At 37.1% G+C, this 20,238-nt stretch overlaps 1 protein-coding gene across 5 annotated transcripts in view; it reads left to right on the top strand.

The window, feature by feature from the left end:
- Positions 1–20,004, top strand: part of NR1H4 (nuclear receptor subfamily 1 group H member 4) — a 46,456-nt gene extending 26,452 nt beyond the window's left edge. For 4 of the 5 annotated variants that reach the window (XM_071552004.1, XM_071552001.1, XM_071552003.1 and 1 more), the window contains 7 exons: positions 2,113–2,265; positions 5,801–5,934; positions 6,484–6,582; positions 7,669–7,768; positions 8,956–9,102; positions 17,726–17,839; positions 19,177–20,004. In XM_071552004.1, coding sequence (XP_071408105.1) covers positions 2,113–2,265; positions 5,801–5,934; positions 6,484–6,582; positions 7,669–7,768; positions 8,956–9,102; positions 17,726–17,839; positions 19,177–19,415 — 986 coding nt within the window. In that variant the 3' untranslated portion in view covers positions 19,416–20,004. The remainder of the gene's footprint in view (positions 1–2,112; positions 2,266–5,800; positions 5,935–6,483; positions 6,583–7,668; positions 7,769–8,955; positions 9,103–17,725; positions 17,840–19,176) is intronic. The other variant, XM_071552005.1, reaches the window with a different exon arrangement.
- The last annotated feature ends 234 nt before the right edge of the window (positions 20,005–20,238 follow it).

Genomic DNA, 20,238 nt, shown 5'->3' with positions numbered 1-20,238 from the left:
ATCATATTCATGACTATCTAAGAGAACAAAGAAGATTCAACATTTCCAGCCAACATGAGCTTTTTGTAATTTGGTAAGATCAGATAAAAGCTAGACTGTACCAGAAAAACCTTCATCTTTTGGGGTTACTAACTCTTTGTTAGTTTGACATGTGCCATTTCTGACTTACTTTTAAATTTTAGTAAAACATCTCCTGTTATAGAAAGTCACACATTAAGTATTTCAGGCAGTTTAAATTCATTTTGAAGCAGTAATGAATTATATATAGTTATAATTTTCATTCATACAAAGGCTAATTTAAAAATTAATTATTAAGTCTGTTGCAGAAGCCAATTATTTAAGAGTCACTCCACAATAAAACTAAAGCAAGACTAGGGTTAAAGCTATTTTTTGTCAAAAAAATTATTTCACTTTTCACATAATGTCACATGCATATCTTAAAAATTCATTTGCTAAAGCTCTTTTTCTTTGTTCCCACGTGAAGAAGCCCATGAACACCTTGTGGATAGGCTGAGTGATAAAGTCATCAATCAGTCTTGTAATATCCTAAATATTTGTGCAGAGGTTTTCAACATTTACTGCTAATTAACGTGTCATAAATCGCAGGATTTAAAGTTAACAAAGTCTATAAATTATATAAAGCAGTTGCCTTTGACAGTGAGAACCTACAGCTTAATGCAAGCCTTTTATTACCTTCCCTGATCAGTAAATGGCAATGTATTAAAACCATGTGAATGATGAATACAAATAATGCCTGGGGGTGCTGGACGTTCTAAGTAATCTGCATTTCAAAAGAGACTGATGCCAGTCAACTGTATTTATCTGAAAAGCAGACAATAAAATAAACAGCATGGAAGAGATTTCAAGCAGGAATTATTGCAGATTCAGAGAAATCTCAGATTTTTTGACCAGGTAGTGGAATTGTTTTACTGGTTGCCACACATTGGTGCTTGGAAGAGATTATACAACTATAAAAACATGGATCAAATTTGGGAAATTGTCATCTGACAATGGCAAAATCATCATGTCATCCATTATCTTGCTTAGATTCAGTGGGATGGTAACTTAGCTGTATGGCCTCTGCAAACACAGACAAATCCTTCAGATTCACATCTGAATTTGCTCTATGATTTGAATATGGGAGGTTGGGTCTAACCTAGTGCCTCTCTTAGTGCACCAAAGTGCCAGGTAGGAAAATGATGAGGTTTTTGTGCCAGCCAGTGTGATAAGAAAGCAAAAGGGTTTTGAACAGCTCTGATTAATGTAAATTTACACAGAGCTCTAGTTTGAAGCATGGTGTAAATCACTGTGCCAGCAGAAGCTCCCAGGAGTTTATTTCAGGAACCTGCCCTCATATGGGAAGGAAAACTTATTCTTTCTGTATCTGATGCTAAATAGTCTCTGCCATATGAAGGACAATACAAAAAGATTGTGATGGTACAGTGAGTCACACTTAAAATTCAGGAAACATTGACAACAAAGGCTGTCTGTGCAGGTGAAATTGGGTGATGGTTTAACTCATCCAGCAGACAATACTTAGTGAATAAGGCTGGAGTATCTTGTAAACAGGGGAGGAGGCTACATGTACAATTGTCAGACACAATGCAGCTTCCTTATTAAACTTGGGAGTGGGTGAGCAGACCAGTATGTGGAGCTTCTGTTACTCCCAGGAACTGAGGGAAGGGTGATGACTTATTCAACTCCCTACCTGCGTAACCTGTACCTCAAGAGACTTAACAGAGTCATATTTTTTTCCACTGGCTATTTGTATGGTATCACCCTATGGCTCTAGGGCTGGTGCTCAGATTTTTCCTGACAAGTGTAAGATTTGGGTCTGAGTTTTCACAATATTCACAATTCCAGACTTTACTTTGGGCTGATGTCTAGTTTGGGCCCATTATTTATTATGATAATTGATTACATGACTGTATTTGTATTACTGTTGTCAATACAAATATCAAGAGTGCAGTCAACCAGACAGTGAAAGGGACTTGTGGTGTGGCAGAACTCGTGTCATTCAGAAAATCCAGTGCAAATGGAGTTGCTCTTCAACTTGATGAATTTGTTTCCTTGAGTGTTTTCTTTCATCTGTGTCACTGCTGTGTTGTGCAGGATTCTTCAGAAGAAGTATCACAAAAAATGCAGTATACAAGTGTAAAAATGGAGGCAACTGCGAGATGGACATGTACATGAGGAGAAAATGTCAGGAGTGCCGTCTAAGGAAATGCAAGCAGATGGGCATGTTGGCTGAATGTATGTATACAGGTATTTGCATCATCTAGTCAGAGTGTGCATTAAATACTATACTGGCTTAATTACTCTGATTTTAATAATAAAGTTATAAAATATGTAATTTGGCAGGTGAAAGGTGTATTAAAGGTGATGTCTCACCTGTGCATGAAATCCTGTTGCAAAAGACAAATGTACCTAGAAGCAATGGGATTTTGTTTGTAGTCAGTGGTGCAAGGGTGTAGGAGCTGAGCAAATGGTGAAGGAGGGGCTGTACTGCACTAGATGTCAGCTATTAGTCTGCTTGAGAGAGAAAGAAAAGCTGTCAGGGGAAGTGAGTCTCCTCACTCCCCAGGAGTGAAGAGTTTGCAGGGCTGGGAAAACCAGAGCAGGAAAGCCCTACATTTTCTGGGACTCTCCCTGACAATTTCTTGCTAGCCAAGTCCAAATTCTGGCACACAAACAATGCCATTTTCAGGAAAAGAGCAGGAGTGTTGCTAGCAGGAAGTTTCTGTGGGCTTGCCAAATGTGTGTTTCCCAGACCTCACCCAGCAATCAGGCAAAGCCTGCTAAGGCTAGCCCTTTTTTATAGTCTCATTAGCTTTCCTTATGACACTATAGGTTTTCCTGCCTTGCATACAGGCGCATAGGTAGAACTGCCTCCAGAAATGAACCTGATGTATTTTAACAGTTTCATATTAAAGCAAATATTCTATTCAGCTTACAGTTTATAAACTTTATTGAGCTTCAAACTGGATAACAGAGAACAACAGGCATATTGAAGTGCAACTCTGAACATGTTTAAAGCTCCTTTTTGAGTTATTACACGATTTTTGCAGTCTTGTTCCTGAAAACAGTCTGTAAACATCTACTTTTCTGCCTTTCATGAATAGAACTACAATTTATTTTTCTTGATAGCTCCTATCACTTTAGCATACACATATGTGTGAAACCAATTTAGGTTCATACAGGAAATTAATCTACTCAGAATTTTTAATATATTTCTATCCTTCAATCTGATCAGAAGATGCTATATTAACTGTTGGTTTTGTGAGAAACAATAAGCTCCATCAATATTTGGAAGGTGTTGCCAGCATAATGTAATTAATCTTTCATTCTGCAAATTGAACAGGCTGCAAAGATCCTGAGATATGACATATTCTCGTGCAATACATAAATATATGAGCAGACACCACTGTGATGACAGAACTCAATCTGTCCTGCAGTGTCACAGGAAAATAACTCCCCTGTGGAGCTGATCCATGATCCATTGTTCCAAAATTTTGAAGGTTCAAAATAGTTTGAGTCACTCAGTGTGACAAAAGAAACAACCCATTGCTGAAATAAAACAGGTCAGCGTAAATAATACTGACTGGGACCACATGAAACTTTTATACTGGCCTATCATTTTCATCAACTGGCATAAATGAATTAAAAGCCTGTGAGTGCCACTGCCATCTGACTCTTTCTCTGCAATGGAAACATGGGGTATCTTGTGTTTCTCATGATTTAACCATAAGTGTATTCTAATGCACTGCAATGAGGATGTTTGGCAAGGCACTATTTAATGGCTTTAAGGAGGAGTGTGCTGTATAATTGCTTTTCATTCAAGGCAATCCAGGACAGTAAAACATGAAACTTCTAGTAGTATAGAGCATTTATGTGAAAAAATATGACTAGGAAATAAAATGTTACCTTGAACTTTGTTTCACTTGCGCATTTTGTAGGATGGTAATTGCAAGTTCTGTGGATTCTTTTTTTCCCTCTGAACAAGGAGGTAAAGGATTATAAATATTTATGGCACATCTACTCAACAATCTTATTCCTGCCCTTTATACACGAAGTGCAGACAGACTAAAATTACTACCCATTTTGATCTAAACTGTAAGTTTCTTGGGTGAAATGTCTACCTAGGGAAGACCTGGCTTCTGCCACTTTTCCTGGAATTTAATACCCACTGAAAGCTAGATATCTCTAAGGTAAAAATTAAAGCCCTGTCTCACACATGAGGTCTTCAACTGACTTAAATGGAGCCAGAATAAGATGTCAAGGTAATAGTCAGTAGCAGGAAGCGTGAGACAAACCTGTCTTAATGCCTAAGGCAAATGTAAGGCCAATTTTCCCTAGGAAAGCAGTAGACCAGATCCTAAGCTGGTGGAAAACAGCACAAGCCTGTTAACGCTACCAAAGGATGCACTGAATAATTCAGAAAAAGAAATCTGTGTTGCTGTGTGGCACCACAAATTACATGGCTTGATACCAATTATTATCTCCATCATTCCTATTCCCTCCTTTCAAGGTATTATTTGCAGGTCTTATTTTAATCATGTAAATTTCCTCTTCTCTCAGCAGTTCAGGTAGGTTATTTTATATAGGGCTTAAACAGGAAATTAAAAACATTCACAACGAAATTCACTGTTTTCATGGTATCTTCCTCCACATCATATACTCATCGAATGAGCTTCTTTTCCTGCTCTGCATTTTCAAAGGTGAAGAATGGGAAGGATACTTGAAAGAAGCAAAGAAAGAAAGAAAGTCACAAGCTGATAGGTTTATTTTTAGATGAATGCTTAGCTGTTTACTTGTTCACTCATGCTTTCTGACTGTCTTCCACAGGTTGTGTACGATACCTATAGTCCCTTTCTTTTGTTAGTACAAGCAAATTGATAATTTTTAAGGCATCCACCCAAGGATGCTCCCTGGTTCAAGGTACTGAAAGGTAGCCTAGAGAAAAAAAAACAAACCAAACCACCAAAACCCACTCCAAACCACAAACACAAAAATCTTTTCATTAGGGCAAGTGAAACTCTATAATAAATCCAGGGTTTTATGTAGTCCTCTAATACAATGAAAAGTAGTATAGCAAGACCTGTTGGGTAATATTTTAAATAAATACATTTTAAAGGTACATTTGCCAGCCTGAGTTACTTCTTAGTCTTCATATCTAGGTGTTGGTCTATCTGTATAGTGACAGAGTAGAGCAGTGGTTAAAGCCCTGGAGTACACTCTTCTGAGTGGGCTTTCTGTCTGAAGATTCTGCATAACAGACATAATACTGCTTAAATATTATTGTAAACATCCAATGTCATTTGTGTAGAAACAGATGCACCTGGACTACTCTTTTGGATCAGATGAGGAGCACACTTTTGATGACAGTCTTCAGTTTTTCCTGTTACTGCACTTCGGTTCAGGTCTTGGAGCAAAGGGATTTTCTTTTGGATGAAACGAAACCAAAGGCACAATCCAATACACTCCCATGACTAACAGGTTTTCTCTTTGTAAGACTATATTAGAGCTGGTCCAAAGCAAGTCCCCTGACATGTTCATTGTGTGGATGCTGGGTCACCAGAAACAACTGTTCTGCTCAGCAGAGGAGCTCCATCTGGGCTAGACTACTCATTAGTGTGTACCTAGCATGCCTCATTAGACTCACATCCAATGATAATGACATGTTCAGGAAATTATCTGCACAAGTAAATGGGTTTGTTAGTGTAAAGGGCATTCACAGGCATGCTTACGTACCTGAGGCATATATAAATCAAACTGCTTTGTCTTGGATTACGTGTTCTAGGTCTGTTAACAGAAATACAGTGCAAGTCAAAAAGGCTACGGAAAAATGTGAAGCAGCTCCCAGATCAGGCAGTCAGTGAAGATAATGATGGCCATGATGTGAAACAAGTAACTTCTACAACTAAAATATATAGGGTAAGAGAATTCTTGTAATAGTTTGTGCAGTACTGGTGGGTTTTGTGAAATGTGCCTAGTACAGTGAATATAGAGTAGTGCAAACTCTCTGGAGCTGTCTGTATTAATTAGAACTCCATCTTCCACCAAGCCAGGGAAGTATCTTGAGTATAGAAGTCATTCTGATACTTTTAGTTGAAACTCTACATATGCTGTAAAGCATCTATGAAATCTATACAGTATTTTTTCAGTGTTACGTATGTCAGGCATACATCACATATTGTAACGTGTGGTAATAATGCTTGAACAGACATAGTTACTTGCTAAACATTTCCTTATTTCAAATAATTAACTACACAAACCCATGCAGTTTAAAAGCATTGTACATCTCTCTTCTGTACACTTCTATAAAAAATCTCCGTGACAAACAAACCTCTTGTCTGCTTGGTCTCCAAGTAGGAAAAATAGAGGAATGGTTTTTGCCTAAAGCAAGAGATGCTAGATCATTTCTATGACTGCATTTCATGACTGCATTTTATGATGGGATTTTTTTTATTTTTGCCAGTATAGGAGAAAGTAGAGTTTACCCCAGAACAGCAGAACCTTCTTGATTATATCATGGATTCATACAGTAAGCAACAAATACCTCAGGAGGTGTCAAAAAAACTAGTAAGTATATTGATGAATTCATTTTTGAGATGAAGATAATGAAGCTGAGAATGACACTGCAAAAAATATTTGTAGTCAGTATGTGCAGGTGTAGTAGGTAGTAGAGAAAACAATGGGTAAAAGCTTACAGTTAAAGTATGCTGCAAGTGGGGCAGAATTTCTCCCATTTAATCAACAGTAAGACCACATTTTCATCAAACTTAAATGTTAAGAAAAAGCTTTCAACTCCAGAATAACATTCGTATGCTCAAATCTAGCATTTGTTGATTGGAGCTTTGTTAGTATAGATAGTGATTTGAGTTTGACTTATAGTCAATCTTCGTTTCTATAAAGGCACCAGCCTGGAAGGTTGAAAATATTTAATTTCTTTGAACACAAATTCTAAAATTTTCCAGGTTTAGATTTTTGTTTCATCCTCTCTTCTTTCCTTTTCCTCTATACCTTCTAGAAATTCCATTTTCCTTTAAGAACTCCCAGTTTTTGTGGTAGGGTGGAAAAAGGCTGAGAAACAGGGAGAGGAGGAAAAAAGGTTTAAAAGAGATACACTTTTTTATAAAACTGTAATGTTCAATCTTAAAAAAACCTCAAAAACCCAAACAAACTTAAAACCAAAAGAAAACAAAAACAACTGTAGAATTAATTTTCTAAGTCAACGGCATTGAAAACTAAAGACACTTGAAGGGGGAGGATTTAGTAAGCCTTATTTAACTTGTGGAACTTATTTCTGGGGAAGACTGAGGAGGTCAAAACAAAAATAATACTGTTAAGGAAATAGACAAATTAATTTGTAACTAGGCTTTTGGTTAAATATGGTAGACATAGAAATTCTAGTTCAGTAAGTGCCTAAATCACTCTTAGACATAACACTGAAATAAGATGTATTCCAAAGAAAAAGACACTGCCTACTTCTTTTACTTCTTACCTTGCCCTCCAAAATACTTGATTTTGACAACCATTGGAGACAAGTTGTGGTGTTACATGGAACTCTTGCCTGGTCCTGTTAATAGTTCTTATATTTTATGCTCTTAAATGTGAAATGTTAGCAGAAATTAAAAGCTTTTCTTTTTGTTGTTTGATTTTTAACAGTTAAACGAGGAATTCAGTGCTGAAGGAAATTTTCTGATTTTAACAGAAATGGCTACCAGTCATGTGCAGGTTCTTGTGGAATTCACTAAAAAACTACCAGGTATATCCAGGGCATTGGGGCAAATTTTGTTTTATTGGAAAGTTTACATGCCTTTCAGTTGGCATTTGACAATTGTGTATGTTTTGAAGACTACATGAAAATACCTCCTCCTGCTACACATTATTCAGACATTGTCTAAAGGAAAGTTGCTCTGTGCTCAGAAGAATACGCTGAATAATTCAGACTCAGCTGCTCTGAGATGTGGCCCTCTTATTGACAAACAAAATACGCAGAGAAGAGATTGTGTCTCTAGAGATATTTTATTTTCATATATTGTTGCAGTGCCAAATAGTCTGCCTCTAATTACCACTAACACTTGCCAGGCTCTGCTTCACGGTCTTTGCTACCTTTCTAGCAATTCCTCTAGGTCATAACAACAACAGAATTGTGAGTCTGACGTGAGAACTTCCCCTTGTTGGTCCTTACACAGTGTTATTGACAAGCACTGAAAAGCTGAGTTTATCATTAGTACTTTTTAACTTCTTAGTTGATGTTACCTCAATACTGAACAGTAGGCATGGTAGAGATTCCCTTTAATTGAGAAAGGTGCATTTTAACTCTTAGCTGTACAAAACCATGATTTTCCTGGTCCTTCCTCTGTGTGTCACAGGGTTGTTTTAAAGTCTAGAACTGCAGTTGCAATTATATTTTTTTATGTTAACTGTCTTGCAGGCAATGAAGAGGGGAGGAGATTTGTAACTGAAAGTGAAATGCATATTTAAAACACAGCAGGAAGCCTCTATGTAAAATAGTATATTGGTCCAAAGACAAGGTGCAATATTTAAAATTATCCACTTCAAATGCTGATTTTTGCCATCAGAGCATGGAAAGGACTGAAAGCAGTGTGGCAGTGGCAAAGGCATATAGAAAGCCCTGGTGGAAACATGACAGAAGGTATTAGGGAGCAGGATCAGGCTAGACAAAATTCTATTGATTATGTTCTGCCACTAGATTTTGTTTATCATGTTCCTTTAAAAGTACCATGAACACTGAGCCACATGTAATCCTCATAAAATTTTGTGAGGTTCAAATCCGTATCATTCTCTGGAATCTGGGTTTCAATTTAGGCAGCACTTGGTAACCCTACTGACACCAACATCAAGGTTATGCAGATGTGGGACACCTCACATGCAAGAATTTCAGGACAGAAAGAAGTGGGAACTGACTTATTTCTGATGTCTCCCCAGGCTTCCAAACCCTTGATCATGAAGACCAGATTGCTTTGCTGAAGGGCTCAGCAGTAGAAGCCATGTTTCTTCGTTCAGCTGAGATCTTCAGCAGGAAACTTCCTACAGGACATACTGTCCTTTTGGAAGAAAGAATTCGCAATAGTGGTAAGTATCTTGTTTAATGAGCTAAAAACAAACCACACCATTCCTCTCCTGTGACAGTATTTGGCCTTTGGAAAGCTAGTAAAATTGCTTATTAGCACTGAAACAGATTTATCTGACTGTCATTTTTTATATTAACTAGGACAAATCTAACTCAGCCTTGAGTCTAAAGCTCATAAGGTAAAAGTTTCTTTATAAATATATTGAAGTATTAAGAATAATGTTATAGCAAATAAATCCAGTGCCTCTCTCCAATGATGAGCATGAAAGAACAGTGAAGAAGAAATATCATGATTTCAAATTGTTCACATAAAATATTGGTATTTACATTTTCAAAAGCAATCATTATAAGAAGGAAAGAAAAAAAAGATTTTAGGATATTACTGGAAATGACTGAAGGGAACTCCCTATTCTTAGAGTCAGTTTGGTAAAACTACATGACACTGCACAAGGTGCATAGAAGAATTATAAATATGGCATGTTCTCAGTATATCTTCAGCTTCATAAGGCCCATCACAGGCTCAGTGACTCTGATACATTCCACTGGTTCTAGAAATAAATCCTAATAATTATGAAAAGCCAAGTGGTTCCAGATGTTTGTTCCTTAAAGCAGGCAAAGTTGTGTTTTGCCTTCTTACAATGCATTCTTTGTGCTCCACCAATGCAATATTGAATGTTTTGCCTTCTGTATTGACCAGCAAGCTTTATCCAATCCTTAGCTGCCTACCATAGAAAATTCAAATCACAGAGTCACAGAATATGCCAAAAATTCTGAATCAGAGAGCTAGCCTATAGATTCTGGCTCCTGACTTTCCTTTATAAGGGTCAGAAAGAGAAGAGACAGAAGAGCACGTAACTTTCAATACTAGTCATGGAAATGGACTTGAACTCAGTTCTGAATCTCTGAATCAGAAAGTACTACTGATGTATGCAAAATTAAAACAATACTTACATATTTGAAGCACTGACAAGGAGTTAAAAAACTTGAGAATAATTCACGTGCTGAAGGAATGTATTTATTTTGACTTAGCACACTAATTTCTAAGCTAATATTTAGTAATTCTTTTTTTTATTTCTTTCATTTTGATTGATTACAAGAACATACTGTTTGATGGACTGGAAATTATGACTTCCAGAGAGATATAAATAGCTACTTGTCCAGGTTCTGGAGGCAGAGAAATATACCAAGAAGGCAAGATATTTTTCTATTGGATTATAACCTAAATTTTTGATAAAAATAGGTCTTAGAGAATTGAATCATTATGGCTACATGATTACTGAAAACTTCTCTCCTCTAATCTATTCAGTGAGTATCAACCTTGTTGTTCAAGATAGCAACTGTTCATAAAAAAAAAACAGAAGCAGAGGAAATACTTCAGACCATTATATAAACAATTATATATCATACCAATCATTTTTCATTAGTTAAAATTTTTAAATATTCTGTTAATTCCCTGCAGATACTGACAGATAAGATGCAATATTACTTTTTGCAAGTTTATACTAGACTTGATGATAACACTTCACATCATAACACAACCAGCTACATTCTGTATTAGTATTATTTACCTGCCATGAAGCAGATTTAAAAAACAACATTTTGTGTAAAAGAAAATTTCAAGATAAGTAACAATTTCAAAGAAGCTATTTTTATTCTAAAGGAAGATTTCCTTCAAGATAAGTAACAATTTCAAAGAAGCTATTTTTATTCTAAAGGAAGATTTCCTTCAAATTTTTTTTCTATGGGTAAAAAACCCTCCAAGGTAGACTACAAGTGGATTCTGGATTAGACCAAAAAGCCTGGGCTTGGTGGTTCCTAAGAAATGAAACATAATAACTTTTTAAACGAGTGTATGTGCGTGTGTGTGTATCTATACCTAACTTTTTGCTCTTGGAAGGGGCTTTCTGAAACATCTTCCCTCAAGCCAGGATCAAGCTGGAGACATAAGAGGAAATACTGCTGCTAGAATTTATCCCTCCCTGTATTACAGGAGGATGATTTAATATCCAGCTCACTGCTGCTGACTGCATTCTTTCCTTCTATTAAAATCCAGAATACAGAACAAAATAGCCTTTTCCATATAATTTCTCCACTCTGTGAAAATTCAAGCCTACTTAAAAAGATTTTCCTTAGCTGCATTTAGTGGGGCTGTGACAGTAAGCAACAAAAGCAGCTTGTAAATCTTCGCATTTGTAGCACTGTTAATTGCTGCTATTGAACCTATTTAAAGAAATAAAAATAGTTTCAAAATACCTACTACTGAAACAGCTTATCTTTGTGGCTTAAATGCTCATCATTTTCAGGTGTCACAAATTTAAACAAAATGAAAGGAAGGCATCCACATTCTTCTATTATCATTGTTTATACATATGGCTTTCAAAACTATTAAGTATTGTATATTAAAAATATTAAATATGCATGTCATAGGACTCAACACCAGGGCTCTAGGTTGAATAGTAGCCTGTACCAAATGTGACTTTGGGTTAGAAATGTAAGTAGCCTTTTCCAGCCTTAACTAGTAAGGAAAAGTGCTACTAAAAGTTTCAGCTGGTCATTATCCTGTTATAGACTAGTTCAAGAGATAAGCTTGGCCAGAAAAGATTAAACTCCTTTTTTAACATACACCTCATTGGAGAAAAAAAACCCAACAACAAACAACAACAACAAAAAAAACACCACACCCCCCAAAAAAACCTAAATGCAGCAAGCTAAAATCTACAAGGACAACAGAGAACAGCAGAAGAAACTCAGTGATGGTTGAGTGAGAGCTTAAAAATTAAGTGGATAGGTAAAAAAGGAAGAAACCATATCAAGATTATTCATGGCTCCTAGTGAGATCCTAAACACCGTCATGCCAGCAGTCATAAATTATTGCTGTTAGTCAGAACTTCTGTCTGCATATTTTTAGGTGCAGACAAATGTCCTATTGTCAAGCCTTGATGCCTCTATGCATAAAATCAGGGAGGGTGGTGGTGATGCTTGTTTAAAGTCACAAGCTGTCCAAATTTCTGTCACCTGCCACCGCATCCACTTTGAAGATTCTCTGATCTATTATATTTATGTCTTCCCCAGGCAGATTGTATGGAATGGTTTGTTGGTTTTTTTTTTCTGATAAAGAAGTCCAAGAACTGGTGGTGATGACCTTTCAGCATTATCAGTATTCATTTTCATTCTCATGATGATGAGGTGTATTTTTATTTCTTAGCTTTTGTGCATATTGCTCAAGTCCTGCTGCATTTCAGAGACTGTCTTTGTGCCCTGATGGTCTTTCTCCATAAGCTGTTATGGAAATTATTACATTAGCTGCTCCTGTGACTGAAACCTCTCCTTGTCACTCTAGTATTGAGACTTAATGAGAAATACAGACATTTTATTTAATGTTATTGGTATTATTTGATGCTTCACTATGCATAAAACACATTGTGATTAACTCATTCTGTGAGAGGCTGACATCCCAGTAATTCAGTGCTTAGGTTTCTTTCTGTTATTTTGAAAGCAAATTCTCCCCATTATTGAGCAGTACAGTATTTTTAAAAAACAGTGTTGATATTGAATTTTTCCTCAGTGAGCATTTGTAGTTTGTTTTCCTAGAGATACAAGCTTTCAGTGGTCATGAAGAGACACAGTTTTTTATTTCATCATTTTATTCTACAGAGCTGTTCTATGAATTTGGGTATTAGGAAATAAGATACTACCTGGTATTGACAGAAATGGAAGAATCTGGACACAAATTTTGCGTTGGCAGCAGGACATTGTGAAATACACTGTTGTCTTCCTGGATAGGTTACATGTTCTGAAGTGAAGTCAGATCCAAGGAAAAAAAAGAAATAGCCACTCTTTCAAAGCATGGCAAGAGACCACCTTTTGCCACTGAAAGTGGGATACAAAGCTCCCTTAATTTGGATAAGAGATTCCTGCAACCAAAGGCAAAATTTGATGTCAGAACTATGGATACGTAATCACTTCCATTGCCTTTGGCTTTTATCATTTGGTTATTGGTACTGAGTGCTTCAAACCCACATTCTACCGGGGTTTGTGCAGAGAAACTAAATGAAATTATCTTCCCTGATGAGTTCAGTGTCTAACCCTCAAAACAGTCATATGCATCCTCATGGAAAGAGACACCATCCTGTGACTTTACTCAAAACTGGCACACTGCCTAAACCATTTAGATATTAGGACCACTTTAAATTGCAGATTATAGGAAAGAGCTTTTCTGTTTTCATACTTTTCCTGCACAATCTACCATACCGAGTTAGCCAGTGCTATGTTCCTGAATTGCAAATAAAGTTGTAAAAGTGTTTAAATTACATCTGCAGAGTACATTTATACCCATGAAAACAAGAACAGATGTCAGGGACTCAATCTCTTTTCTTCTGCATAAGCCTACTTCTCCAGACCAAAAACTTATTTAGACTCTGCCTATGAAGACTAGCCCAAGGCAGTGCAGATGCTGCTGCTGAGTGCCAGACCACATTTCTCTCCTGACTGCAAGTACTCAGGTCACTGCCAAGGCCAGGATGTGGCAATGTAATTTGCACACTCCTTGAAGGTTTGGTCAGAGTTTTTTTTAAACTCAGGTTTCTTTGCTTGCAATGATGACTTCACAGAAGTCCTATGGATTGTTTTAAAGAAGATGGACTTTTGATATCCTGATTGTGAGTTCTCCCTGACACATGCTAACTTCTCATTTAATACTTACAAAATGAAGACAGACAGAAGAGAGGTCATGAGCACGTGCTCTGGTGTGCCTCCTCTGCTGGCTAGATGTTCCCCTGTTTGGCACTCAGCATCCATGGGGTGAATTTGATCAGTGTTTAAAGGGTCAATAATGCATTTGAATAGCTCAGAAGGGAGAGCTCATAAGCAGCATGGAAAGTAGTTCTGGTAGATAAAACACTGTGCAAGATAAAATTGAAGTTTGCAAGTAATTAAAATATTTCATTTGCATAAAGCAGCTGCTAATCTATCCTTGGTTTCATATCCACTGCCACCTCCATGTTTATCAGGAAAAAAGATCTCTTTATCTATATTAATAACACAGTGCTAGTTACTGTTAATTAGTACTTACTCTCAAGCTTTCTTCTTGCAATAGATTAATTATTCAGTTTTACAAAACAGACAAAAAAGAAGAGAGAATACTGTTTCAAAAAGCTGGCACTACTGACTTGAAATCACAGTAAAAAAAACCCAATTCCAGGATTAGGTAAATGAGATAATTATTTATGGCCTGAAACTGAAAACCTTATGAAAGCATCAATCATCTTACCTTTACAGAGCAATCATCTTACAGTTAGTGAAATCATAGTAACAAAACTAAAAAAGGCAAGATCTAAAGCAACGCTGTGTCTTAAACTACAAATGGGGATGAAATTACTCAAGTAAGGGATGCTGAATGAATAATATGCTTGGGTTTAAATCTTCTCTAATCTGATGCTGCAAGGCTGTACTCAGTAAAGCTCATGTTTCTGACTGACCACACTTGGGTTTGCAGCCAGTCATGCATTAACATAGAGAAATCAATTGAATGACCTGCAGTATCTTCTGCAGAGATTGATTTGGGCTGGGAGGTAGGACTCTGTAATTCAGAATGATGCCCAATGAACCATGAAGGATGAGCATGTCCTTATTGCCGTAATGCTGCATGAAACAAGGCTTTTGAAAAAAGGTTAGGAAGGAGGCACTGTTAGCACTGACCAGGAAGCTTTCCCTGCCTGACACAATATTGCACAGGGCTCTTGGCTGATCTAAATAAAGAGGATTAGACAGAACTAACTTTCCTATTCTCATTGAGGCCAGAAATAAAACTTTATCTACTAGATTTTGTCTACTTTTGGAATATGATTTGTAACAATGGCATTGGGAAAGTCATGTAATTCATTTCTTCTCTAGTGTTTCCAGTTATAGGCACCAAATAGCCTTTAATTCTTGTTCTATAATCTCAATCGAAGTGACAACATCTTGTACAGTAGCTATAAAAAAAACCCCAAAACTATAAACATCTGTTTCCTGTGTTTTCGGGTTTTTTTTCTTTCTGGTGGAGCTTATTATATCCAAACCGAAGCATTTTCAATCACATTAGAAAACAGCCCCCTCTTGTGATGGAAGAGCAATTTGCGTAACGTGCATGCAGGGTGATGAAGTAACTGGGAAACTCCAGCGATGATGGGATGACGGCAAAACTAGTAACTAATAAAAAATTCCATTATCTTAATCTCAAATTTGCTAATTTTGCATGGTTTTGTTAGTAATTGTCTTGTAGCATATATCAGTTTAAAGGTTTCAAAGTTCTGTTCTCAGTAAAATCCAAAGGTAAATTAGTTGCATTGCTGAAACACCCCTTTTTACTCTCTTTCATCTCTTTTGTTTTATTTCTCTCTTTGGAATACAGTAATGCAGAGAAATTCCCTGTTGTAATTTCACTTGCTTCCACATCTATACTGATTTTTTTGCTGCACCCATGCATATTGTAATTTCTTAGTGCTACCTTATAAGCTTTCTGGGGCAGGGACTGTTTTACTACATGCTTATGCAGTGTTTGGACTGCTGAGGACCTGAATTAGTTACTCCACACCCTGTTCACCACCATAATTTTCATCCTACTTCTGCAATGTTGACAGCAGGACTTGAGGAGTTTGTGGTCAGCAAAACAATCCAGCTGAAAGTTAACCTGACCTTCAAAGGAGAAAAAAAAAACAGAGAGAGGAAAATCAAATTATGAATATGAGAAACAAATGATGGGCATCTTAGTCACAGCCCACGTTCTCCTATTTCTTGCCTACTGCCAAGATGACTGTGTTCTGTGGCGCAATACCTTGTACAGAGACTTCTAAAAATATCAAGTTTGTCTTAGACTTTTCTCATGTCATTGCTTAGCTATTAATTTTCTTGAAAGGAATTCATTTGCTCTGCTTTATGGCTTGGCTAGACTCCCTTTTTTTCCTGTTTCTAGTTTAATGCAAAATTCAATACTTTCCTGTGCCATAGGCATGTTTTACTTACATACTGTAAGGAACTTTGGCATTTAAAACCACCCAGAAGAGAGACAGGTGGTTCCCCTAAAGTTAGCAATAAAAAGTGTTCAAAATTTTAAATAGTTAATGCTTATGACTAACAACATAAACCTGGCAGAACATTAGATTCTTTGACTATTGTCAGAATCAGCTGTGTTACTAACTTCTACAGGATGAGCTGAACTGCATCATATATATCTGCTTAATTTAGTAGTGTTGAACTCGTTACAAAACCAAGATTTGTGGCTTGTAATCTGAAGCGAACATAGGTTGCTCATGTTCTGTGTTTAAACACAAGACAGCCACCAAATGGACTACACCCTGCAAGGCCATTCTTTCACTGTTGGGACACAGAACTATTCCACTGATTGAAGTAAATTCACTGTCACAGCAAAATGTGACTGTTTCATAGTTAAGTCAAGTGGCTTCATGTTTCCTTTCTTTGAGTTCCACCTGCCGAGTTTCATTTTGAATTTCCCCTACTGGATGCACTCCAAACCTCACCAATCCTGGACTTCAGCCTTGTGCTGTACTCAACACTCAAAACCGTGTTATTTCATGTGGTTTCCGCATCAAGTTATAAAGACTTCTCCTAGCACAGCTCAAAATTAAGACTAAAACTACAAGAGATCCTATGGTACTCATCTGTGGGAACAGAGGAGGTTTCCATCCTTTCAGCCAAGGAAGGCCAAAAGGCTCTTGCTGCAGAACCACTGGTTTGGATGTCTACACTTCATCAGTGACATTGTTTGAGTTGCAAGGAGCTGCTGTATTTGGTTTGAATGACTCACATATCATTTGAAAAAAAATAATTTTTATGTCATAGGATCTACTTCTCTTTTACACCAAAGAGCAGAATTGAGTACATCTGTATTTTAAGGCTAAGTAAGAACATTGTGACCTGATGACAAAGTCAGTAAGAGGAAGCCCCACTGACATGCCACAGTTTGGTAACCCCCAAAGGGTTTTGCTGATGGTGAGAGAATCATATGATCCCATCCTTAAATTGGATGGATTTCAATTATTTATGGCTTTGTACTTTATAATACACTATTTTATGCTTTAAGGTAGTAGTATTTGCAAGCAAGTTGATCTTGGACTGCAGACTACTAACTAAAGTTTCAGGCTACATCAAAGGAGTAATTAAGTGTCTTTGTGGAGACAACAGAAGCAACTGCCCAAGGCAGTTAGCTATAGAGTTGGGCTAGAGTTAAACCCTATATGCCCTGAGAGGCTTCCATATAACTAATGTAGAGACAGAGAACATGGGGACTGCTTCGCAAGGAGGAGACAGAATATCATCAGACTACGAGGACACCACATATGAGACTTGTTCCAAAGAGCCAGATGGACAAACCCATAGAGGAAAATTAATTGCTTGAAAGACAGAATTTGAAACCGCGCAAAAAGAAGTTGCCAGTGCTTGTCTGTGTCTAGTTTGCTCTGAAAAACAAGGACATGCTTACACTTTAGTAACTGTCTTGCATCAGACCTGATTTGTGTACTAAATTTCTCCTGCTAAGACAGTCAATATGAAATAACTGTTGTGTAGCAATAAACCAGATTTTTTCAATAATTAAGAAATGCTATAACTTTTTTTCCCTTCTCACAGGTATCTCAGATGAATTCATAACTCCGATGTTTAATTTTTATAAAAGCATTGGAGAGCTGAAGATGACACAGGAAGAATATGCACTACTCACTGCCATAGTTATCCTGTCCCCAGGTAACTTCTCATCCAAAATTAAATATTCGTGGTTTTGGAAACAAAGCATGAGATGTATAACCTGAGATTTGTACAGACTTACATTCTACATGGAGTAATTGAGCTTACATGTTTATTCAGTATATGCAGTTATTAAACCAGAAAACAAGTACACAATTCCAAACTTCAAATGTCCTGCTGTATCATTTGGTTTTTTATACAAGGAAAAAATTGCCTAAGTACTCTGCTTAAAAAATTTACTGGTATCTCTTCACTGCTTAGCACAACAGGCTTCCTCCTTCAAAAAATCCTATGTGGTTATATGCAGACCACTACTGACCATTATGGATTGTCACATTTTTAGAGGGAATTTGGGAAACCCTATACCTTAGAATATGGCAGTGAAGGTCTTCAACTTTTATTGGACAAACACCGGATGCCAAGAGCAGAAGGACAGTAGCAAGTTGCCTTCTTGACTATTAAAGTATAGAAAACAGACCTTTCAGAAGTGCTGGCACAAAAGCAACTCTGCCCTGATCAAAGGCTTTTCTCTAAAATCTACTTCTTTGACAACACAAAACTAACCATCTCCACCTACAAAATATGAAGAGATTGTATAGTGCTGCAAACAAACTGACTATCATAGGAATTGGAAAAGAGAATCCTGATGCTTCAGGGTAGAAGACAGACACTGAAGTTTCCCAGTCAGGTTCTTTGAAGATGGGAAGGTGAAGCATTTCCATCACTCTTTGAATCTGTGTGTCTCAGGAAATGTTTTTACATTAAAAATTTCAGTGACAAATCCCCCATCCTCCTCTTTTCCTCCCTCTCCAAGCACCCAAACACATACTTCCATCTGAACAAAATAAAAAGATAAGCATTTTCCAACCAAGACATTTCATCTGAGGATGAAGATGTTTGATTTCACTCTGGTGACCTGCTTGTGACCTCTCTGTACTGGCCAAATTCCCCAAGAGTACTACACCTCCAAAAATTTATGCTGTGTGGCTCAGTAGTTGCAATGCATCACAAGACGTACTCTGGTGCAGAACCACATGAGGAGATGATGATAAAACTCCAGTAAAACATTTCAGAGTTAAAACAGTCTGGGTTTTGAGAAAATTAAAAGATTCTCTAGATAGAAGTGGGAAGTTTACATGAAAACCCTAATGCAAAAATACAACATTAAGAGCTTTTATTTCCTTTTAATTTGAAAATAAATATTCTTGTTAGGCGTGAACACCACTGGTCAGTGTAAATATTTGAATATTTTAGTGTTAATTTATCAGTGTAAATAATTGCAATGTGTCAGAGCATATATTTGCTAATTGCTTCTTTTCTTTAAAATGCATAACCAGATCGACAATACATAAAGGACAGAGATTCTGTGGAAAGGCTTCAAGAGCCACTGCTGGATATTCTACAAAAATTCTGCAAACTTCACCACCCAGATAACCCTCAGCACTTTGCATGTCTTCTGGGTCGTCTCACAGAATTACGGACATTCAACCATCATCATGCAGAGATGTTGATGTCATGGAGAGTGAATGACCACAAATTCACCCCTCTTCTCTGTGAGATCTGGGATGTGCAGTGATGGATACTTTTTTATTGCAGAAGAAACAAGTTTTTAAAGGACCACATAGCACTTATTTTCACAGAAAAGTATTCCCCAGTGCATTGTATTTTCTTTACTGCATTTTTATAGAAACATGACATGGATTCATAAAAGTAATTTTATTCACTATGCACAGAATATTGTATAGCTATTAGATCTTCACACGTGAGTACAACTTTTTTCTGTATTTATACTGTCTAATCAGAAAGAGCCCACCAGCTCCACGAAAGAACACAGTTAATTCCTTCTGCAATTAAGCTGAGTGCAGTTACAGTTTCTCTTCAGAAATAGGGAAATGCAAGTTTCCATTCATATTTTTTCATTGCAGTGGGGTTTTTTTTTGTGCTTTGCCTCTGTTAAAGAATATATTACAGGTATTTACGGTAATAAACCAGAAGAAATGGTTAATGCCATAGTCATTAACTGTTCAGCTGTGACATGCGTTCATGTAAGGTGTGCAAGATGTTATTTCTTCACAAGAAGAAAAATTACAAAATGGAGAAGAGCCATGTAACATGTAACTTCATTTGCATTACTATTTCAAAGTAAAAATTATATGGTATCTATACTTTGTGAAAGTGTGTCACAGGTTATTTTGCTTTATTACTTTGATTGATGGTGCTTAATAGTTCTGAAAAATACCATCACCGACATCCTTGGAACAGGTAAGTGTGTCTGGATGGTGTGCGAGGTTACTTGATGTCATCAGGTGCTGCGGGCGGAGCGGGTGGTTTCCTTGTGCCTGGGCGTGCTCTGAGCGCCGTGGGCAGCGATGCGCCGAGCCCCGGACTGTGCGAGCTGC

The sequence above is a fragment of the Pithys albifrons genome, chromosome 3 (assembly GCF_047495875.1).
Source record: "Pithys albifrons albifrons isolate INPA30051 chromosome 3, PitAlb_v1, whole genome shotgun sequence".
Taxonomy (NCBI): Eukaryota; Metazoa; Chordata; class Aves; order Passeriformes; family Thamnophilidae; genus Pithys; species Pithys albifrons.
The sequence above is the reverse complement of the archived record's forward strand: the minus strand, read 5'-3'. Positions and strand labels throughout refer to the sequence as shown.